The sequence below is a fragment of the Falco cherrug genome, chromosome 4 (assembly GCF_023634085.1).
Source record: "Falco cherrug isolate bFalChe1 chromosome 4, bFalChe1.pri, whole genome shotgun sequence".
NCBI lineage: Eukaryota > Metazoa > Chordata > Aves > Falconiformes > Falconidae > Falco > Falco cherrug.
Window position 1 is genome coordinate 24,409,209 of NC_073700.1, and position 24,913 is coordinate 24,434,121.

Sequence of the window (24,913 nt, forward strand, 5' to 3'; positions counted from 1 at the left end):
AAAGTTTGAGGACCGCTGATATAGAGAAAGTCAGAGAAAGGGGGAAGTCATGGTTGGGAGGTGCTTTGATGGCATGCAGAAGAGCACAGCTGTATCCTGTGATGTTCAGTTTGGGATCATGTATTTTGTTACTAATACAGCCCAAAGGTAATTGCTCAACTTCTCTTTTACTGCAGTTCTCACAATCTCACATTATTTTACTGCTCTTTCTGATATTGACTGATACCAGACCCACAGGAGCAGCTGAAACATTTGGGTCAATGCCAACTCAGCCCTGTTACAACCTATGGCTTGTCTTGCTTAGAAAAGATTTAAAAAACAAATAAAACAGAACAGCTCCCCAAGACTGAAAAGCACATCTGGGTGAAAAATTGTCAGCACTGTGTGGATGCTGAACATTTAATAATACATGGCCAATATTAATGTATACCAGTTAAAGATGATATAATGGATATAGCTGCTATTTGTTTCACTGGGCTCTGAACAGCATAGCTGCACTGGCAAGTACAATCCTCTGAAACGTACCTCATTAGCTCTGTCGACCTGCCAGAGCTGCTACAGACCAAATCCTGGAAAGAAATGCCACTGAGCAGAGGCGTTGCTGCTGTCTACCAGATAGAAAATTTACTCCAGACTAGACCAGAAACAATTAATAGACTATTTCCCATTCGTAAAAAAAACCAAACAAACAACCCCCCCACACACAAAAAAAACACCCTGCACCCCTAGACTTCCAGCCTCATTCTACTTAATCTTCATCTTAACTGTTTTTTTTTAAGTAAGTAAATTCATCCATGATATAACTCCATTGAAATTACTGCCTCAACCCCAACCTTGATTCGGTCTTGAACCTGAAATCAAGGGAGTTTTGACAGGAATTTGGTTCTGCTGGGCTATCAAACATTGCTGGTACCAAATTAAAATAGAGGATGCTTAAGTGAGATTTCTTTGTGAGGGAACTTCTTCCTGAGTCTTCTAAGCTTCACAAAATAGTTGTATTTTTAGCATCACTATAAAGAAACTTTCTTTTGAGACTCAATATCAACTTCATTTTACACCTCCCCATTGCATACTGCAGCAAAAATAATAGGCAGTCACTTCATGAGTCATTTGTTTATCTCAGTGCCTTTGAAGCACGGATGTGATCAATGACATTAACATATTTTCTGAAGTAAAAAAACATTAAATAACCAAAGACTTTCAGCAATCTCTAGTGATATCAAAAAAAGATATACAATATCGCTTTTTTAACTTGATCTTTTCACTTGGATCTCCAGGACGTAACACCTACATTCTAGGTGCTAAAATCAGAGACTTATTCTAGATCTGTACTACTTCAAGGGCTGAAGTTGATTCACATGCTGTAGTAGGACTCTACTTCCACTCTCACACCCAGAGAGGACAGCTGGCCAGACATACCTGGCACCTAGAGGCTGCCACTGTTACAGATATTATCAGGTCTTCAAAAGACGAAAGTGCCCAGGACAATGACTACTTCCACAAACCTGGCTACTTCATTTGTGTCTAAATGGGGAAGATAAAGGTTTGAAAATTTCATCACAACTGTCAATTCATGGTCATTAATTTATTCTCAATTTTTTACATTGTCAATTTGCCAGCCAGTTGAAAACTCTAAGCACCATATTTTAGTAGTAGTAAAACTCTTGCAGTCCTGCACACTGCTAAGTTACTGTGCTAGGAAGGTCTAAACAATAATACCATGTAGTCAGGTTTCTGAAGCAGAAATGCAAAGAAGACATCATTTATTATGTCAGACACTGCCTTACCTCATTAAGGTCCTCAAACTCTCTGCAGCTATACATCACTGACCTTGTAATTAAATGGTTTGCAACTACCAGCGTGTAAAAGGACTTAATAAGCTCGCAGTTTAAGTCCTCCATAGGATGAGCACATTGCACCTGGCTTGATTGGCAAAACTGGCTTCTTTATACAAGCCAGGAAAAGGACTTGCTAACTTAGAGCCAGCTTTACCAATAGTTCAGAGCTCCTCTGTATCTACTGCTGTACTGAGTCTGGTTAGAATGGAGTTAACACAAGCACTAAGCAGTCTGCCATGTCCAGGTGCTCAGAAAGTGCCAATTGGGAGACTGTCCTCTCTTAATCTGGTGTAATTTTCCATATATGCTGTATGAAACTCCCTATGTAAAACCAAGTTAAAGTCTACTCTGTGGGGTAACAGCAGTTGAGAGGTTCTAGTCCCTAATGAGATAGATGTTAAATTTTGCTTCCGGAATGCAAAAATCCACATTGTCTGTCATCAGCATCAAGGGTCTGACAGTTTAAGTGGAGATTTTCACTTTTTCTTGGGACTCTTGCACACCATTTTTTTCTAAGTTAGGCACCAATCTCATATTACAGACTGGAGACAGAAATGCAAAATGTAAATGCCTTTAAGCAGCTCTCTGCAAGATCATCTCTGTTCTTAAATCTACACAGGATCTTACAGCAGTCTTTACCCAGAAACCTCAGACAACCTTACTATTGGAAAACCTGGTGGATCCTTAGCCTGGGGTGATGTGCTCATAGGCAGAAATTATGAGGGATGTACACAACTCTTTATTCTGTAGAATTCTGTAAACATCTCATGCTTAGCTAGATCAGTTATTTGTGTCCTCAGAGAGGTGAGAAAGGCATATGTAACTGAGGCCAGTGTAGTGTGCTGGGTTGAAGTCTCCAAATTCTTTTCACAGCACCATGTTAAAGAGCAGCTGAACCATGACTGAGAGAAGCAAACTTCAGCTGGAGATGTGAAATACTTAACATAATGAACTATGTAACATACTTACAGAGGTGGGTATCATTAACTTAGTATCAATTTAGCAGTGTTTTCCAGTTCCCCACTACAGGTTGTATTGACCATCTTTGTACAAAAGGATGTTTCTACAACTACTTTGCTTAGTACTTGGCCCCTCACAGAACTGCAAGTGATTCTAATGAAGATGGAGTTACTGTTCTTCAATAAAAGCACAAGTAATTGTAAAAAGTAAGATTTACTCTGGTGTTGGCATAGAGATCATTTGTTATTCAAATAACAAAGGTACTATGTTCATAAAGTACAGTAGTGATCAATGGCACTACCTGTTTATCAGGCAATGCTTGGCATTTCCATAATTTCTCCATGCAGTAACACTTGAGCTTCACTTACTCAACATGAGCAGTCGGGGCTCAGAAATAATCTCAAATTATTCCTGAGATCTCCCAGAAAGTATTTTAAAAACAGTCTATCGGCTTCTTGTTCTTGATGAGCCATTTCAAATGTCAAAATATTGGGTCACATTTTTGAATAATAGCTACAAAAATATAATGTTATGAAAGTTTTAACTCCACATCTTCCATGATGGCCTCTGAATTAGCATGGAAGTGCAGGTCTAAAAGGGACTTATAAGAATTATTATTTTTTTACTTTTTCTAGTTGCTTTACTTTTTTTATAGTTTCTAGATGTATAAGCATTTTCTAGGTCACCTATAGATCATCAGAGGGCAAATTTAACAAAAGGATTGTTTTTATTAATGACCTTTTACTCATCCCTTTGAAGTCATTCTAAACTCTGCATTGTCTTGCACCACAACTTGAAAATCACTAACGTGTTACAGCTATACCTATATTCAAGGATGTTAAGACTATCGCCAGCCATTCCAGGAGTGCATTGTAGAATTCCATCATAACATTTAGGTGCCAACACAGAACATTTCAAATCTGCTAGCAGCTATAGACAAGGAAAGAAAACAAGCCAGAGGAGAAAACTAAAGTCATCAGTGGTTTGTATCAAGAATCCTGTGAAACTGCACCTTTAACAGGATGCTACATCGTTATTTATGGGCCAAGAAAAGTGTTCATATGACAGTCACACCAAAGCTTCACTGGGAGTCCAATCAAACACAATTTTTCTATTTACCATTTTCTTGACTTAAATTTGCACACCAGGCCCACTGGTCCTGGTGAATTCCACTTGCTTCCTAAAAAAACCCAACCCAACTATTAACAACACTTTTGACTTCTCATGTCACGATCCAAGACTCTCATAGCACATCACAAGCATCACACAGCACACTGTATTGTATCACTATTGCTTATTTGTGGGCAGGGAACACAAAACGCGGGTATTTAAGGGTCTACCTAAATTAAGTTACCATCTACGAGAACTCTGACTCTGGTTTTAACTACAGTTGGATTTCTACCTTAATGCAGTACTAAGAGTCACTAAGCAATTCAATGGGAGAGACAGAAATAGAACGCAGCTATCCCAAATCTCAGGCTCCATTCTAATCAAATGACCATGTGGCCTTCCAGCTCGGTGCTTATAAAAATACACTAGCTGCTGTAGTTTGCATCTGCAAACCACTGTCTAACTGGCTTTTAAATGTATCTGTGTTCACATTCAGGCTCAGCCGAAAAGGCCTGGGGGGAAGGGGGTGACAGAAGAGTTGAGAAGCATATAAACTTTGTGCCTCACATCTCAGCAGAAGCAGGTATCAAAGGACTCAAGGATCTTCTACTCCAGTGCTTCCTGTCCATTCACTCAGCTTCCCTTGGGATGCACAGAGTGTGCCAGCTGGGCGGATGTGAAGAGGAAGCCACGAGAAGATCACACAAGCCATTTCTAAAAGCCAGAACTACTCCGCATCTCAGAACAGCTTTAATTATAAACTCTGACCTGAAATACCCTGAATACCCAGTGATTCTCACTTCATGCTGTTTGCTTGTAAACAAGCCCGTTAAGCACATTGAAGTCTATTGTTATTACAATGACTATGAAACTTATAAAGGTGTGAATTATATAAGGGTCTTTGTCCTTAAGTAGCTAGTAGTACCATATGAAAATCATCTTCCTTGAGTAACTGGTTGTGGGGATCTTTTTCCTCATTCCCCAAGTCTCTCTGTTGTGCATCAAGCTTCATCTAACTAAGTATGAATGATGGACAGGGGAACACTTCTAAATGAGTACTCTCCTAACTTCCCTCATATCAACTAGGTAATTCACTCAACCCTCCAAAGAAGGGACTTGCTGACCTATTGTGCTCTATGAAGTGTGCACACCTCTGCACTATATTAGATCTTCGGTGACTTCTGTGGTTAGCTATGTACAAGCTGTAGCATTTCCCAGTTGATTTCTAGCCACTAATGCATATCTTTGATACAGCAAAGGCTTGGATTTTAAGTAATAGCTTCCAGTTTCACTAGGACCATTAGTGATGAGCACAAGTGGTAGAAATAAAAAGCCCCCAACTACTCAATTTGCTATATGCTTTGCAGACACAGTGGGACTAATGGACAGTACCAGAAGCTATTATCACTACTATTTGCCTAAAATCTTCCCATAAATGGTCCATGTTTGAATCGGAGAGCTAAAACTCCAGTTGTTTTCATCCTGCTGGCAATGCCAAATGACCAGCTTTCTTATAAGCCTGCCTTGTAAGGGGGAAGAAATCCTTGCCAGGATAAAATGACTGTCTTCTTTCTTCCAAGTCCTTTTGAAACCCTGCAGCAAGGCTTACAAATCAAGCGTAACCTAGCCCCAATTAGCTTGATGATGATCTACAGCGACCAAAATTCTTGAAATATTTATGCCCAACACAACCAACATGATTATTCCATCCCCTCTTATGCCTACAGGTGTATATGTACATATGTGTGGTAGGTATAGGTATCTGTAGGTGTATGTATACACACATATGTAGGTGTATGTACATACACCTACGCTTCATTCTAACTCTCTTGGGATGGACAGTTTCAGTTTTACTTCTGTATAGTACTTACATAATGGGATTCTGATCTTCAGTGTTGCTGTGCTACAGGACTCTTAAAAACCAGCAGCCTAAAAGATAAAATGATTAACCTTACTGCAGGAAGAATAATGCATGGTGAGCAACTTTAAGCCCTCACCAAATGAACAGACCAAGTAACTTAGTAACCACTAAGAACAATACAGCACCTAGAAAAAAGGAACAGTTCATTAGTAAAAAACACACACATAATGCATATGTATACTCACAGACACACAGAAACAATAGAGAGGAAGGAAGCAATACTTGAACTGTTACCTATTTCAACCAGCTCAGCTGATATGACTGGTACCTGAAATTATCTTTGTTAGTAACACCAGACCCCTGTTGAAAATTGCTCTCTACATCTGATTCCAGGTTGCACCTTCATTAAGAATACCTGCTCTTGGCTGCTGTGTATAGTAGGCACAAATGCAGCTGACTTGCTGATGTGGTCCTGCCACTGGCCCAGTTTTCCCTTTATCAGACCAACACAGACAACTTGAAAGCATATCACATTTGCACTGCATCCTTAAAGCAAGACTTGAGGTCACTTTTACTGAACAATGTATACAAATGAACCACTCGCTTTTACAGCAACTGAAAACAACAATCAGAAAATTCTTTAATTTTAAAAGTTGCTATAGAAATGTCTGAATTTCAAGAGGAAGATGTTCTACAGTGAGCCACAAGGGTGGCTAGAACTCATTCTGCTTTTACTCCATCTTCTTATTTGTGCTTCCACTATGGTCTCTGATCAATAACCACTGGGCATGCATTATGCATGTCAAGCCTTCAGAAGCTTCTGAGCCTTGTACCTCTGACATCTGAACAAGTAGGGGGGATTTTCAAATATGCTCTGTGCTGACTGCTCCCAGCAAACTTGACAGAAGAACTAGCTGCAAGCTGAGGATCATGACTTTAAAACCCAAACCAGCATTTTCAAATGCTTTGACCAAACACAGCTAATCTCTCTTATCAGCTCTCCTCTGGCTCACAAATTTGCTCACTTTCACACCCAATTATAGCTTCTCTATTATAATTAGGATGTGTTAGCAGCAAGTGTAAAGGAACAGCATAGAGGAAACAAATTGGCATGTTACTCCTTTAATTGCTACGGGAAGCAGCGACCATCTATTTACAAACCTCCCACTGAATTTCCAAGTTACTTGACAGTGTGAATCAGACTTCTTTCTTAAAATGAAGCTGAATGTCCACCAATACTATCATACCAAATCAAATCTCCCTGGGTATCTTCTTGCTACATCATGAAACTTGCCCCAGCTTAAGAACAGTATTTTGGCAAGGTATACCGAGCTGTAAATTTGCTTTGTCCAATGACTAATACCCTGTTGGAAGGGAACAAGAATCTCGAGTGCTGTCATTAGCAGCTGTGAAAAAACAACAGGTGGGCAGCTGGGTTTTTTTGGTGCCTGGAGGCATCGCATCTTGCTTGTTTCATTAAGTGTCATTATTTGGTTTGAAAGATCCTGGACTGTGCCTGAAACAAGAGACAGGGCACAGTGATGCTCTTTCTGAAGATGGCCACTTCCTTCCCAAATCACAGGGTTCTCTTGACTAGAAAACTGTAGAAATGACCCTGCATAAACACTGCAGAGATAATTACAAAATAAACATTACAGTGAATCCATTGAGATCTTTAATTCCAAATTGCCATCATCCCAGAAGGAACAAACTGAGTTAGACTGACTCTTAAGTATATAATTAAGCCTGTCAAGTTCTGACTCCATAATATGCTGTTTAATATTGAAAAGTCTGGCAGTAAACCAATATGTGGGATTAATGTCATAATGCTTTGGTTTTGCTTCCTCATGGAACTATAAAACAATTTAGCTGATATAAGCAACATGTCATTTATACTCCTTTTGGCAACAGTTTTAATATTATATGGGATATTCCTCCTTTCCTCTAATGTAACAGCCTTCCCTGGCCTTTATGGATTTAAATTGGTGAGGAGAGCTGTGCACGCTCCATGTGGACTTTACTCAGTAATTCTATTAAGAGCTTCCCCGCACAGAAATTAATGTTCTCATCTCATTCAATACTTGTCCTATTCATTATTTAAAACAGAAGACCTAATCTTTCCCTATATTAAGTCTCCTCAAAGGATTTTCTATTAGTTTAAAGGAATTCAAGAGATTCAGCTCCAACACTTCTGTGAGGGATCTGCATGCATTTTTATGCGGTGTAGAACACCTATACCAGTAACCAGGACCTCATCTACACTGTCTAGAAGCCAATCTGGAGCTAATATTCCTGTTCTGGCCAGGTGCCAGAAGTCCAGAAGTCTGCCTGGCCAAAAACCCCACAAATCCACAATTTCTTTCGAGATGCCCTATTCCTTGTTTGTGAATCTGAGATTATGTTGCTGCTGTACCCCAGCGTGCAGGTCTAAGACATGCTTCATACTCGTTTCAGTACTCTCTGTGATATTTCTGTTTCTAAGCACACCTATTACGAAAACTGCATTGAAGTCTCAGAATGTCAATGTTTGTTGCTGGGCAGCTCCTATTTTCAGAGGAACAAAAAGGATCATTAGCTACATCTAATCAAGTTTTACCCAGGTACTTTAAATCAAATAGAAGAACCTGTTAGACTTAAGTATTTCTGCACCCAGAGCTCAGATTGCTACATCCTGGGGAAACATCGATCTCAGTACTCCTATGAAGACAAAGAATTTGTTGCTGAGATGCCCTGAAGATCCTGGCCCACAGAGCAGAATCTCTGTCCACTTCCACCAAGATTCTTGCATTCACTTTCCTCATCCAAAATATTATTCCTCAGATGTCTTAGTAAAACATTTGTCCTGCCAAAAGAAAATAAATTTCATTTCTAAATCTCCAAGCAACACCAAGGCTACGTATGGAAAATTACATCAATGTTTAATTATCATCATAGCTAGGAATCTGAATTCAATTAAATTTGTTAAACCTCAGCTTCCAGGTACTAGTCCTTCTTATGCTTTTACCAGTATAAAGACAGAAAACACACCGTTGTTATCTTCTCCAGCTGTAAGGACATAAACACAGTAATCAAGCCGCCTCACAACTCTGATTAAATATGAATGCTAAACTGAACAGGATGGTATCTGGCCAACACTTTGACCATAGACTAGCACTGTGTCTGGGATGGGGATATCGGTAATTAAGTGCAGAGAATATGGAACTGAAGGGATTGCCTGTCTTGCAAGTCTATTCCTCTACTTGTGATTTAGAGGGCTGGAGCTGACAGTTTAATAAGAACATCCCATCTGCAAGAGCCGACTGGGGATGTACCACAGAAACAAGTTTCTGTCAGAAAATGTTTTTTCAAAACTGACATGCTTTGTAAACACATTTTAGCTGAAAAAAAATTCCACTGAGTTTTGAGACCAGCTTCCTTAGCAGGGCTGGTGAGGAACCAATGCCCCAAACACACACATCAGGAAGCCCGCTCAGATTTGCTAACTCTAGAACTTCTTGACTGCTCCCAGCCGCCTGATGGTCTGTGCAGGTCAGAGAACTCCCCATTGGGGTTAAGGTATTGACTCAAGATTTGTGGGTAAACTCCAACACAAAGTAACAATCAGTACAAACCCCACCTTATACTCCAAGGACAAGACAAATTTTTAACCTTGCTTCTTCACAATACACAGACAGCAACCTAGCTCTCCATGCCATCTAGTTTTGTTTTTTTTAAATCCTGCAAAAACAAGCCAATTCACACATTTCTTGCCTTGTGAAAGAGATAGACTCTGTGCAACAGACGGTACGCACGATGCTTAATGTGCTCCAATATTTTATGTTAAAAAGAATAGAGAAAATGTGATGAACTGAAGAAAACATGTAACGAGATTGAGAAGCTATGACTGAAGCCTTCAACCACATGATGAAAACATCCTTTATTTATAAGACATGCTGGGCTTCAGCAGCTTATCAAGGACGCACTGTAAGGAGCCAGCAACAGAATTCTTTACAACTTCACTGTTCTGTTTCACTTTTCTGAAGACTTGTTTAAAAATGCAGCTCCCAGGCCATCAATGCCCATTTTAATTTATATGTCAATATATTAATTTTTTAAACTCGGGTGTCGTACCATAAGAGATCTTAAAAGAGTTACCAACCCAGGACATTCCAAGCAGCTAGTGTGAAGTAAATCTAACTCCTCACCAGGTTCACCATGACTGATGCAACGGCAGTTCCCAAATCTAGGGCATAGCTGACTATGGTAGAAATAATGTAATGGAGAAGACGAGCCGTGAGCTTGTCCAAAGGAATCAGGGGGGCACAGTTTCGTTTGTGATGGCTGGAGAGTCTTAAAAAGAAAGTAACCAAAGGTTAGGTGACAGTCTGGGCATTGACTGCACAGTCTCATGCATCTGGCCCTTACTGCACATGCATAGCATGACTCGGTAAGAGGCTTCTGCACAGAGCAGCTCCTGCTCTATCTAAGCTGGAGCTACACATGCAAGCTTTCTATGCTGTCTGGATTAACTTAAGCTTTATTTCCAGCTCATAGTTACATATTATGAGGACTCTCACTTTGGAAATAGGTGGCAAATGCTGATTTATTGAACTGTAGTCATACAAATTTCCAAAGTGTAAGTCTTATCTATTCTATTATTTCCAGGCAGCTGAGAAATTCAGTATGCCAACTGCTGTATAAGTGAAATCTGACTCATTCACTCAGTGCTAAGATGAAAAATGTTCATATGGGAGGCTATTCTTAATAAAAAATTCTTAGCTGCTCCTTGATTTAATTTGCTTTATGATTTTGTATATGTGAAAGTGTTTCAGCTGTTTAACCTCCTCTTTTCCCATCTACGTTTTTCAAGAGTCATGCTTCAAAGTGTGAAAGGATTTTTTAAAATTCAATTCAATATGTGAATCTTTTCAAGTCAGAGACATCCAAGTTCTAAGGATAACCCCACTTAAGGAGAAATCTGGCTGATTTCAGTGGACTTTGGATTACACATTTTGTTAGGGAAAAATCCAGAGCTAAACTACAGACAGCTATTTCCTTGTTAAAAAAGCAACTGCTATTAATGAAGGCATTTAAAACACTTTCCAGCATTCTTTAGATTCCTGGAAAGCCCTAGTGCATTGCTTAAAATTAAAAATATATAGGATCTGTCTTTACAGGGATCTTTGCTTTGGATGAGGGACTATTAGCTGCCCATTCATTGTTTACTGGCCTGCTATAGTAAACTGCCTGTTGATCTTCAAATTTAATTGCCCTGCCAGTCTTTTGTTCTCATGCCTGCTCAGGAAAACAATGCTGATATGGTCTTAAGATTGGCAAAGACAATTATGTTCTGCACATAAGGTGCACGGTATCTCAAACTCCCTTAGAAAACCAAACAAGAAGGAAAATATATGCCATATACAATTGTTACAAATTGTTATGTATGCCAATATGATTGTTAAAAATGCAATTATAATGCTGTAAGCCCCAGTCTCTGTCCCCACTGCAAGTCTAGAACAAGTGCATTGACACACAAGACTCTTCTCAAATTACACCAGGGTAATTAATAACAAAAAGCACATCTATATACAATTGCTGATACGTTTTTCCTGAGATATTAAAACAAAATTCAGATGACCATACTCTCATGAATAAGACTGACGTTACGGCTGTGTTCCATTAAAGTCACCCCAGAGAATCAGCTTTCATTTCCTAAAGAACCGAAAACAAGTTTCTTCTTGTGTATTTTCTGATCCATCACAGAAAGGTGAATGGAGTGGGGGGAAAAAAGCTCTGTAAGGTGACCATTTTTTGTTAAATTCCAATGGATAATAAGCCACACTGACAGAGAACAACTGACTTTGCTTCTTTACCATATAAAACTATTATATGGTAATCCCATCATCTATTCAGACATAAAATGCCTTTTGCCTTAAGGAAATTTACAGGTCACATGAGGATGCACATGATCTGTAAGCATAACTGATCCACTTTTAAGTGCAGTGCTTTTAAGAGTATCCCCAAAATGCTTTGTGTCTCAGACTGTGGCACAGCACCCTAGAGAGATGCTAAAATGCCAGCGTCCTACCAAGAAGGCATTGTCAAGGCATGGTAACAGGTTGTTGGGTTTTGTCACTACTTACTGCTGAATTCAAATTTTAACTTAAACACTTTGATGGCAGGGATGAGGACATACAAAGGTAGTTTTGTGTTTGTGACAATGGTAGTACATAGGAAAGCAGAAAAACATTGACTTCACTTGGTTGAAACCTTCCATGTAGTAACAATAAAAGAATCCTGAATTGCTTCAATACTGTGAGCAATCTGTATTCCAGTTTTAGTCCCACATATTGTCATCAGGATGATTAAGATTATCAAAGAATTACTGGCTCCTTATCTGTGCCATTTGCATGATCTGTTTTTAGCAGTACTGTGTGGAAGAATATCTTAAATAAACAGATGGGTTAAAGAGAGGGAGTCTTATTTCTAGTTACAATAGTATAATGCTTTCTGAAGCACATAGCAGCAACATAACTGTTTCAATATCTTGTACTATGCACCCCATATTCTAATGTACTATCTATGGAACCCTATGCCAAGAAAACACGGACTTGTAAGCCAAAAACTGTATAGTGGCATTCAGAATAAGAACTCATGGTATAACTTTACTAAAATATAATCTGTTACACTTTTTCATTGTTTTTCTTCCTTAGCTTAATTACCTACCTCTCTGCATTTACTCCACAGTGCTTGCTTAATAGAGGATACACAAGCTTATTTTTGTTAAGCAGAGAAAAAAAAAACTTCTTTTCCCTATAATTTCTTACATAAAATTCAGCAATATCTTTAGAGAATGGAAAAATAGCAATTTCTGGGAGCTGACCATGGACATAGGGAGGTCAAGAAATAACTACCAGAGTTTTAAAATGCATTCCCAATGCAGATCTCTAACATCAGTTAAAAAAAAAAAGAAAACAACACATCACCTAAATTACCTCACAGCTATTTGCATAAAGGGTCCAGAGGCAGTACGGTATAAGTACAGAGACACAAGCCATCCAAAGACCACTTAGCAACAGTTCTATTGGATACTCTCTCTGTCTGTAGCAGAAAAAGGGCAACTCTGAAGCTCAGATGTGCAAACAGCTTTAAAGGAGTAAACAATCTCTTGGCAGATGCATCAAGCAAAAATCTGAAACTACAAGTCAGGTAATTTACAAAATCATTTCCTTTCTAGCTGGCTAAATTTCCTTCTAAATATCGCTCTGAGCCAAATAACCTACCTGACATTGTTAGGACTGTTATCCAAGGACTTCATCAGAAGTGACAGAAACCTGCCAGGTAATAAACTCATTCTCTACTTCAAAAAAAATGTAGAACTTTTTGTTCTTGTGCATTTCTTTTATGTTCTGAAGATATAATTAATCTAAATGACTGCTATACTAATATTAAAGATGTATTCCATTCTACTGAAGGAACTCTGCTTACTGGAAAATAAAACCACAATAAGTGGTGTTAGAAATTCCAGTGCTAGCTAGAAAAAATAGAGAAACACTTGTTATCTTGGTAAGAGGTAATAGAGGATAACCATTATTATTGTGTCTCTGAAAAAAATGAGGTGCTTCCCCAATGCAAGAAACATCCCTGACCAACAGAGCATAGCTGTATTACTATATTGACAAATAGACACACAGCTACTTTAAATGTATAGAAATAGATATTAAAAAACTAACAGATGATTAAAGTTGGGCTGTAACTAAAGGTGGAATGAAAGTGCTGCAAATCCCAGTATTATTTTTAAATGAACCTTTAGCAAAGGGAATTGCCTGGTGGAGATTGTAAGTGCAGGTATATGTGTGTGTACCTCATGTGGGGCATCAGTAAACACAAGAGTTCAAGAGGGAAATTATTTTTACCTCCCAGCAGAAGGCAAAGCAAAATCACTGGCTTTCAGAACTATCTGTGCATCAGGAAGTTAGGTGCTTAAAATGTTCATATTTATTCTGCCAGAAAAATTAACACGTGCCTGATTTTAATTATGAAGAATTTACAGATTCTTTGAAGAATATGAAATAAACTGAGAGGTTAATAATAAATGAGGAAGGACCCTCATGAAAGACTTAATCCCTATAGCAGTGCCAGATTTCTTTTCCAGTGTCTGGAAATATTGCTATTGCTACTAGCTTTGTTTGCTCCATCCTCCTCCCCTGTTGTTCTCTCTCCAGTGGAAGCTGTAAGACTCCCCGTCCCACAATGCCATCTATCCAGCTGCCACTGCTGTTCCTCTGCCTCTCCTTGTGGGGTGTTCGACTCAGCAGGGGGCAGCCCCTTTTGGAGGGAAGTGAGACCATGGGAAGAAGCCCCCTGGATGACATCCTGCAGAGATCTGAAAGCCTCATTCTTCAGTCTGTCCTCAATAAAGCTGAAAAGGAAGAAGAGATGACTAAAGGTATATATAACACCAAGGATATCCATCTGGTAATGCTGGCATAGTACTCGGTCCAGTGTATAGTTCCCAGGTTCTAACATATGTATTTGTTACTCTAGCTAAGGGCAGGGGAAGGATAGGAGGTGTGCTGCAGCACACTGACACAGAGTTCTCAAAAGGCGCTTTCTTCTTTAAGATCTCCCTGCTTAGGCAATGCTGTATCACCACTAACCAGCTGCTGCTGCATAGTAAGAAGGCAGAGGCCTGTCACAGAACACTTGCCTGTCTGGCAAGTGCTTCCCTAGGGAAGCTCTAAGAGGACATTCCCAACTTTCGGACCCTGTACCTAATGTTAATTTGGAGGTGGGAGTGCTGCCATTCACCTACTACCTCAAACTACTGGTTTCTACACCCCCAACAGAGCTGGGCTTTTCTGTGGCTGGGAATGCAGAGGCTGCTCTAGAGTCTGCCACCTCCTAGCTTGCAGATGCTCTGCTCTCACTAGTCACAGCAGCAGAAACAAATCAGACTCAGGCACTGCAAGAAGCAGCACCTAGGTGCCTGCCAGCAACAAGGAGCACAGAGTCCTTTCAGAGTGGAAAAAGGAGCAAGCCCCAGATGCCCGTAGAAAAAGCCTTCCTCCCCTCTACACATGAATGCTGAGAGCTGGTCATGTCAATCCAAGACCTGAAATATTAAAAAGAGCTTAAGAATGAGCAAGAGATACTAACAAGAGTTATGACTGGTACCTGGAAACACTGAGCTGGCTTTCAAATGTCCACATCCCTGCTTCTACTGGTCTCGCAGCCCTATCCTTTCCCTGTCTTGTGCTCACTTCCAGCTCTTCCCCACCTCCTGCAGCTGATTTCTTTCAGTTGCTCAGCATCTTTTACTCACTTCCCTTCACCCAAATCCAACACATTTACCTGAATCAACACATTAGGCTTTGTCATTGCATGTCTTTCCATCCAGCTGCAGCTAGTTCTACATAGATCAATGCATCTTTGCTAAAAATGTGGCAGAACTGTTTTGACAGATGCCATCCAGAGAGATGAAGTTCAAGACCATATACTTCTGTTTAATTAAATGGGCATAATGAGAACAAACTATTATCCTGCACCACAGAACTCCACAAATTCCCATTTCAACTTCCTTAGTGAGGACTATGGGGGATCATTAATACTATTCTTTTCCTTGGACAGGATCAAATGCCCCTCTGCCAGAATGGCTTTCCAAAAGACAGCAACCTGGGAAAAAGCACCTAAGTGACCTGGAGAAGAGACAGCATCCTGGAAAAAGGGATGTCGAGGAAGATGCATCTTATGAAGACATTCAGAAGAGGCAGCATCCAGGAAAAAGAGAGAGAGAAGACAACCTTGACAGCTACCTGGAGCTGAAAAAGCGACAGCATCCCAGCAGCCGGTCACTAGTGAATCAGTACACTGACATCCCTAGTGCACAGCTAACCTACTTGAATGAGTTATCCAAAAGACAGCATCCAGGCAGAAGGTATTTGATGTACAATCACCAACATCCTAGTAAAAGAGGTTGGAATGATGACATAGACCTAAATGACCAACACAGCGAGAAACACCAGCACCCTGGAAAAAGGCACTGGAATTCTGACAGTTCAGATGATGCAGGCCCCTGCAGCTTTCAGGAGTCCTTCACCTGTAAAAAAGGCAGCTTGTTGCTTGATTTAGTGGAAAATGTTAGCAAAGACAGGGTAGAAGAAAAACGTCAGCATCCAGGAAAGAGATCAGCATGGGAAAGTGAAACAGAGGAATGAGAAAATAATTGTGTATCCTTTGCATTTGGTGAAGCAAACAGCCAGATCACTATAAAATTCTCTTCACTCCCTTTTGCCTTCCTGCTGCTGACCTCTGCATCTATCTTAGTCTTCAAATCCTCCACTTTAGGAAAAGCGCTTATTTCCTTATGGGCCCAGACCTCAGAATAAACCCAATGTGTGTCCAATTTTCTGTTCCCAAAGGACTAAAACAGGCTTTTAAATATCTGTTCTGATGCTGCTAAAGTGGAATAATTATATGGTTTCCTCCCATATCAGTGAAATCAGTATATTAATAGAGAGGGAGAAACAAGAACAACATATGCCAATTATTTTAAAATGAAATTGAATAGGTTTTCAGTTCTAAATAATACATTAATGAGAACTGAACCCTTGCACACTGCAATCTGTCCAGACAGTAAGCACTAAACACAGGTAGGAACTGTTCCAACCGGAAAGATTAGTCGACTTGGAACTGGCACATAAACTCCGTTTTCATCTAAGAGGCTGTGCAAAGGGTTAAGGCATGCCAGAGCATCTCAATATCAAATTGTGAACCTGACTGCATATAACCCATACTAGAACTCCCACCCTGGTGTATCCACATTTTAGTCATGACACTTGAAATCACGCCTTTTCCTCAGACATCTAAAAATGAAACAAGCAGACATTCATTTCTTCCAAAAAGGATTTCCAGTGTCTCTCCTCTCAAAGGCATGCTTTTACTTTCCATGCTGAGACTCCCAAAAGTGTTTATTTGACATGAATGATTCAATAAACATCAACAGTCAAGTCTGTGTGTCCTTATTGGTTGTGCAAATATACTGCAATAGAGTGAAAAAACATAAACCCAACCCAAGCTAAATAAAAATAAACAAACTAACATCAAAGGGTATTTTTCTAGGCACAATCTTGCATGCTGGTGGTCAGCACATGTTTATACACAAAACCGTTTCACTCCTGAAGTGGAAGGATGATTTGCATATAGACACGATTCCCTTTTTAAACCTTCTACCCACACAAAATTATGCATCTGGGCTAAACCCACAGCAGCCCTGCCACCTAGTTCACAAGGAACTTTTACTAGAAGTCTGATTTCCTGTTCACAGGTCTAAACAGTATTTTCTGATTTTTGCAATTAGTGCTTACTTATTGAGTGCACTGTTATTTGTACCACTTCTTGTACATTCAAAGAGGTTACAGTACGTCAGTATTTCACAAGAATGTTATTTTTTTATAAACAAATGAGTATGTTTTGCACTGACATTCATCTTTTCATCCTTCTCAATACCATCAAGACACATTAAGTGCCTTGAGTGTTCCTTTCAAACAAGACTGTTTCCCCACTCAGTGCCTCAGAGGACTTCCTTGGTTATAGAAGTTAGTTTTGCCATATGGTTTAGTTACTCTGAAGAATAATTAACCATCTCAGTGAGTTTCACTGAAGTAAGATGCTCCCAGGCTGATCAACACTTAACATGGTCTATCAAACAACTTCTAACTTTGGAGATCATGCACTGTTTAATCTATGTGACAACTGGCAGACCCCTTCTGTTGACAGGGGGTTTCTAATTCACAAGTGCAGATGAAATTCTCAGAGGAGGTAGCTGGGAACATTCCATACACCCATACACTTTGAATTCTTTCAGCATGCTTTCTTTATACGGTGACTTTAAAAACGTTCAATTTTCATTGTATAAGGGGGGGGGGGGGGGGGGGGGGGGGAGACTTCTCTAAAATATAGCATTTCCAGCAATTTATGAATGCTTCTTAGAACTCAGGGAACGCTACTACACAAAACCAACACCACTCCCTAGAAAATGCCCAAAATAAGTGAAAAACAGAAAGGAAAAAAATGACCAAGTGTGTAAACATGGGCAAAAGCAAAAACACATCACAGTTCCTGCAAGACAATGATGCTGCAGTGGCTGCTACAAGAAAGCCAAGGTGGGAAAGGGAGAGAAGCACCAAAGCCCACGCTCATTTTTTATTGTGCAGGTGCAAACAGCTGGTTCAAGCTACTGGGTTACTGCCTATAAAATCTACCACGCTGAGTAAATCTCAGATGTGCTTTAACTGATTTTATGTATGTCTAATTTTTCCATCTTCTTTTTTTTGAAGTTCAGAGTGCTCCAGTATTTGCAGAGATGCCAAGTTCTGCCAGGGGCTAGTCACCCGTTTAAAAGCAAGACTATCACTACTATAATTTTTTAAGGAATTATTTCCATTGGTTTTGAGTTGTTTTCTTTTGTTGGGAGTGTGTGTGTGGTTTTGGTTTGTTTGGGGTTTTTCTGGTTGGGTTTTTTTGTTTGTTTGTTTAAAAAAAAAAAAGCCAAGCCCCAGCTGACAGCACTTTACAGTAAAACACATCAGGTCATTAATATCATGCCTACAGGTTTTAAGATTTGTCTCAGTTTAGAGCTGCTGAAAATGTACTTGCCTGGCTGGGAGAGGCACAATGTAAGCAAATACTGGGAGAGCTCTGACACATTTCAGTTACTTAAAAGCAGAAACCAACTTTTTTACTCCAGCAAAAGGTCTCTGGAAAATGACAGAAACACTCTCAGGGATTCCTGGACAGGGGTGGGACCACATGTGAGATTCCCTTCCAAGTTGTATAGGCCAGTTCAAAGGACAAGACGCAGATTTCCATTCAGAGAAGCACGTCAGGCCAGCATCAGGACCCAATACATGTCCATGCACAGAAAACAGAGTAATTTGGACACCGAAACATGAGTCAAAAGTCCTGAGCTTCTGCCAGTGACCTGGGTTTGAAAATCCTGGAAATTCAAAGAAGTTGATACTGAAAAAGAACTGAATACAGGACAACTTTCTGCATATTTCCCATGTATATAACAGTCAAAAGAGCCAGCAAATCTGCTACCGAGGCACTGTAAAAATGCCACCATCATTGCCAAGTAGCCAGAAAAGTGACAGCCCCAATAGAAATCCCAAGAGGATGAAGCATGATACGCTTAATCTTCCACAGATATTTGTCTGATTATTGCTAGTTGCAGTTCTCTTCAATCCTGGGCTTTCTGTGCCTACATGATTATTTTGATTATGCTTAACATGGCTCATGGATCTACATTATCTCTGAAAAGACTTGGAGATAGAGCTACAAGTGCAACTTAGGAAAGAATGAAATTAATCACTGAACTCAAATTTTCAGATAGGTTAGAATTTGCACTTGGGGGGATCTGATAACCTTAATTCCATGCATTTTTGAAACATAAGACCATTTACAAAAAGAAAACAAAAATCCTGGTTTTCTCCACAAAAGCTAACATTTACTTTCAGTGGCAAAAATTACTCCGTCATTCTATTACTTGCATAAAAGACTCATTTGAGAAAAGGAAAGGGAAGGTTTTCATTGGGGAAAAAGATTACGTATTTTAGGAGTTCTCCTATCTTTTTTTTTTTTTTAAAGTAACTCAAACACAATATTTCAATCTTGCCAATAAATTTTGTCCAGATTTTTGTTTTGATTGAAAATACATTTTCTCTCAGTGTCTGCCCGAAAATTTTCTCTCCCTTAATTTCCTCCTGCCTTCTGCAGTGCTGCAGACATACCTATCGTCATTCAAGTGCAACATTCTTTCTGTTACAGACATCATTCTCAGAGGACCACCTGCCACTTGTGATTTGACAGTTTTGTGGCTACGAAGCACACATACGCACAAGTTCTGAAGTTAAGTTTCTGTTAAATTTACCTACACCCTAAAAACTTGGCTCTGGAGTTTGGCTAAAGGACTAACCAGAGAAGAACCAGCTTTTATACTACAATACTCTGCCATTTTAAACAGTAAATATAGTGCAATCTCTTAGCAACATGAACTACACAGATACATACTACTTAGTTATAAGGTAAGAATTTGTTAATTGCACCTCTCATCGTATACCTTCCCCTGTCATCTTTTATTACAATTTAACGTCCATGCAAACACCTACACATTACTAGCTTTGCTCAGTCACACATGTAAACGTACTTGCACATTTTAGTAACTGCAGAACAGGGTCTTTCAGTTGCAAAGTTCCTTGATGAAGTGCACTATCTGTCTGTAAGACAGTCCATGGCTCTTCAGGTATGGTAACAAATCAATAGCAGACTTGGTCCAAAGGTCATGGAAGCCAGTGGAAAAAATCTCCCTTGTCCTTTGCAGAATCTGGATTAGGTCCACAGAACAAAGCTGTGCACTAGCCCTAACATGGCACCACAACCATGCAAAATCTTATTTCCAGCTTTAATTGAGAGTAAAACAACCACGCACAGATGAGTTCTTTGTTTATTCTACTGCAGTTTTAAATTTCTAGTGTGTTACCAGTTATTAAGACATAAGGGAATTTCATTCCTAAAGAGCAAATTTTACAAGTGTCTTCAAAATGAGCTTTGTTTTCAAGGGGGGTGGGGTGGGGGATTGATGTGAACAAGCTGTATAATTAATAATTTCTGCAACTAGTTTCACCTCCTCTCACAATTACCTTCCTGCGTCCCCTCCCACACACTTACCAGCCTTGACCTCTTTGCTCGCCCACTGTAATTGGCATGGGCTGAGTGTTTCCAAGGGACACATGGCCCCAACAAATGCCCATATGACTACTTTTAATGACCCATTTTGTTGGAGAAAGTTTGAAAATATCATCATCACCTCAGCTGAAGCAGAGTCACTGCTTGCTTGGTAATTCACTCAGTTAACACTAAACAGCCAGCTGCAATTTTAAAGCATCAGTCAGTACACTGCTATGAATAAAAACTATGATCAAAAGAAGTCAAGAGGAAAAGCACTGCAGAAGGGATGAGCCTGGGTGACGTCTAGGCTGTACAGAGATATGACACAAAGATGCAGACAGGGAAATCCTTTCGTTTTTACAAAACTGATATGTGGACTACCTGCATTAGAGGGCAGAAGTCAGCAACCCCCTCCCAACAAGAACAGCCTGAACTCGTCACTCCTACAGGGTAATGAGGAAGGATTCAGGTTGAACAGAGGTATCTGATAAAAACAGATGGGCATGTTCCTTGAGAAAACAGAGCTGTCTACCTGTCTATTACTTTTAGAGCTGTGTGAAGATATTTGTGGTTTGTTTTCCTTCATGAAGCCACTGCAGCTTAAAAGTCCAAAGAAGGAAATGAAGAAAAGGACGTTTATCAATTACCTACCAATTCACTTTGTCTGCTTACATGAGATGAATGAGCACAGGCTGAAGGAAGGTAAAGCAGAACCAAAATCTTATTAGATCACAAATTGCATTGGTATGCTGAAGCATGATACTGACTCCTGACAGAGACGGGGCATGTCAGATACCGATACAATGGAATGACCCCAGCCAAAAGGCAAAGACAGCTCTTGAGTTTATTTCAGTCACTCTGGTTTGAACCGACAGCAGTAATCCAGACAAGAAAGCAGGACCTCACAGACACAGTGGCACAGGAAGTGCTGAGCAACCAAGGGAACATCTTCCTCATTTACTCACAGGCAACATACACTGCACCTTCCTCATCTTCACATGAATTGGAAACAAGGAAAATCCAGACTTCATAAATCATGCAAATACTCGTGTAGAATGGGATGGAGGTAAACCAGGATCCAGTTTGCCTTACGAAAAGAAGTTAGTTCATTGCCATCTGCTCTCTATAATGGATATCCTAACTGAATGCAATTGAGTATGACACAGCAAAGTCACTTTAATAGCTGCTTGGTATAGGAAAATGTGAGATTATGACTGGGAAAACTAGGAGAGGTTGCCTGAAATATGATTGCTGTTTTAGACTACTTTTCATAGATAAGCATGTTTCCAGCATAAATTCCCTCGATTTCGAGGCTGGTACTCATGTGTGAGGTGCCTGAAGAAGCTACTGTAAAGAGAGAAGAAGAGCAGGAAGAGGAGAGACAAAAGCCAAGACAAATGAAAAATATAGTAAGACTTTGTGAAAGGTTCTCTGAGCCAAAGCAGTCAAGACAAAAAGCAAGCTCCTTGAACAAGCAGGTGGTGTTGAAGACAGCAACAGCCCTGCAACAAAAAAATAATCACAAATCATTCACTGTCAAATACCCACTGTTGAGAGTATTCCGCTTACTGATTTCAGACATGCCACTTTCAAGATGTGAATTGGTTGCTATACAAATTTGTAGGGGAAATAGAAGACAAGAGAGGCTACAGGAAACAGCAGTCACACATGGGTGTGCTGGAAATCTGAAATGAGCCCTGAGCATAATCTAGACATTGTAGCATATGAATCCTACCGTTAAAACATTAAATAAAATGTAAACACAAAGGAATTCTGAATATTCCTGTCTCTCCTCTTTATATATGTAAAAGTGGTGCCATTCCATGGCACTCAGGACCAGTATGCCAGATTCTTCAGCAGTGTTAAGGGACAAGATAAACTTGAGTAGATGACTGGCCTGCCAGTACTGAAGCAGTTAATAGGCAAATCAGATAAACAAGGCTCAAAAAGTTGTCATCTACAGCTCTTACAAATCACCATGCTGTCAATTTTGATTGATGAGTCTGCAAACACAGGAAAAATCATCCCCTCTACACAGACTAATTAAACAAATTTGGTTTGTATCAAAATGTTTACTATAAGCAACTGGAGTATACTGAATATGAGTTTCGTTAAAAGGAACAGCAATATGTAAATTTTTTAGTTCTCTGAACAAAATGAATAATACAGAAAATGTTGGTTTAGATCCACCTAAACAATCAAATGAAATTTTCTGAGATAAATGAAAATTAAAGTTCACTTTATGTTGTAGGAAGAAATTTGCGCTACCCATTTCAGCGCTGGGAGATATTTTATTTTTTTTTTAAATCATAAAATTGAATTTAGGCCAATTCTAAACACAGCATTAATTGAAACTAACTAGCTGTTTAGTTTAGGGACTGGTTAGAAAGAACATTCCACTCTCCTGCCCCGAAGTCTATACTGAACTCAACATTGATAATTTACAGATATTTTAAACTTCTTTTCAGTGAGTAAGCCATATTTGTGCAAAAATGTTCTACTGCATTCTGTGAGAAGTAAACAGGTATGATTAAGAATTACTTTCAGTCTACATTTACCTCTCCTGTCCTGGGATCAGGTTCCCCATTATTTAACATTCCAAAAGACACTGAAGACACTACAAGAAGTGAAAGAATATACATGAATTTAACTGCAACACAGTTCTGCCAGGACTGTGCCACGGTTACTGGGCTGACTGTGTCCCTCAGCTGTATTCCCACTGAAGCCTCACCTCTTGGACATCAGTAGCAATGACCAACTTAGCAACAGACAAGGTCTTGGAATTCACTGAGTTATTAAAACAACACACAAACATATTTTACAACTTGTTTACTCAGTGTCTGCAAAGGGCTTTGAGCACGACAGAGTAGGATGAGTTACATAATGGATATGGGGTTTTGCAGGCCGAGCTTTACAATATATTCCAGTGGCAGAACAGAGCAGTATATGCCTGGCTTTGCTTCTTAAGCAAGTGTTTGGAACACATTCTTTACTGGGCTGTTGCTCATTTACACTAATTCACAATGGTAAGCCATTAATGATTCAAATGCAGTCCCCAACAGCACCTGCAGCATTTCAGTAAGGTTTAATGTGTCCCCCAATACCTCTCTTCCTACTGCAACTACCTGGATGAAGACAATTTTTGACAGAACATAAACAGGATTGCTTTAGACTGAGCTAGATTTTCCATTTTGTGAATGCTCTCTGTGTGGGACAGTGTGATGAGCCAAAGTGTCAAGCAGCCAAAGTCTATTCTCATTTACACCAGCACAAACATAGATTACACTCCACCTCTGTAAAGGAACGTGTCTTAGGGAGACAGGAGACCAAACTTCCCTTTAAGAGTAAACAGACACCATTCAACACATCACTACACCTGGCATGCTAATTCACATTATCACTTCAATAATTCCCTCTGAGAGACTCCCAGTAAAAGTCTAATACTCTGGTAAAGATCCAAATCATATTAAACAGGTGTAGTCACTTACTGGGGAATGAGTTCCTCAGGAAGTGTAAAGACCACTTATATTTGGAAACATACAAACAAATGACATTTTTCTTTCAAAACACTGATTGATATTGATCTTTTCAAGAGTGATTGATACTGCATGGTGTCTTACCAGTAATTCGAAAAGATTTATTTGGCAAGATGCATTCTCATGGTCTGTGGTCAAACGTAGTACATCCAAAAAAGCACAATTAACTAACTATAGAGTCAGTTAAATGTTTAATTTCTGGTGCACATGCCTGCATGTTATCATCCCTGACACAACTCACCACAGGCAGTCCTTCTCACTGTATTATCTGTGTCCCATCAGTAGGCTATTAGACTTCAATCGTTGCATTTACCATTTTAATAAGACTTTAAGAATTTTCTTTTCAAAATGAGCAGTTACTGAAGCTGTAGAGAAGGGCAGGTTTAAGTAAAGAGTCTGCTGTCCAGTACAGTCTTGCTTTTCCTTATACCCAATTCTTACTACTTCTAAATGACAGGAGAGGACCGAGCGAGGGTCATCAGGGCCTCACTGCTCAACAGGCAGGACTATCCTGCCTGCTGCAGGAGAAAAGTGTTTTAAATGGCTACGCAGCCCCATGTGCTCTGAAATCCACTGCGAAGGCCCCCGGCATGTCTTCGGTTGCTCTCTGACGTGCTTGGTGTGCCACCTAGTGACAGGCACTTCTTCTATTCCCCACCCACCCCTTTCTCTTGTCCCTTCCCTACGCCCACTCAATGAACAAAATACACACACAAAACAGGAAAACTTAAATGCTTACAGAACTCCCCCTACAAGCCCTGCATCTACTCGTCTTTTGTTCTTCACTTATTCCCACTATCGTCCTTCTCATACTCACATACTGTCCCATCCAAACACAGATCTTGCAGCTGTTTTAGAGACACTTGTATTTTGCTGGAGCATTCTTTCACTGGGTTAGCGAG

General features: G+C 39.8%; 1 protein-coding gene and 1 long non-coding RNA gene across 2 annotated transcripts in view; one reads left to right on the top strand and one right to left on the bottom strand.

Moving 5' to 3' along the window:
• LOC129735965 (uncharacterized) overlaps positions 1-10,192 on the bottom strand; it is a 31,476-nt gene extending 21,284 nt beyond the window's left edge. Inside the window, exons 1-2 of the long non-coding RNA XR_008731999.1 lie at positions 9,954-10,192; positions 5,780-5,837 (exon numbers count right to left, since the gene is read on the bottom strand). This is a non-coding gene — a long non-coding RNA (uncharacterized LOC129735965). The remainder of the gene's footprint in view (positions 1-5,779; positions 5,838-9,953) is intronic.
• Positions 10,193-13,040: 2,848 nt separating this feature from the next.
• On the top strand, positions 13,041-16,326 carry TRH (thyrotropin releasing hormone). The gene is made up of 2 exons (XM_005443575.3): positions 13,041-14,197; positions 15,379-16,326. Exons 1-2 carry the CDS (start codon positions 14,002-14,004, stop codon positions 15,963-15,965), a joined length of 783 nt encoding a protein of 260 aa, XP_005443632.1. The 5' UTR covers positions 13,041-14,001; the 3' UTR covers positions 15,966-16,326.
• Positions 16,327-24,913: the final 8,587 nt, after the last annotated feature.

What these genes read in the sequence shown, in the direction of transcription:
- TRH (XM_005443575.3), top strand. Translation starts at nt 14,002, where the DNA reads ATGCCATCTATCCAGCTGCCACTGCTGTTCCTCTGCCTCTCCTTGTGG. An exon ending in GGAAGAAGAGATGACTAAAG is followed by an intron (nt 14,198 to 15,378) that starts GTATATATAACA and finishes TTCCTTGGACAG; the next exon opens with GATCAAATGCCCCTCTGCCA.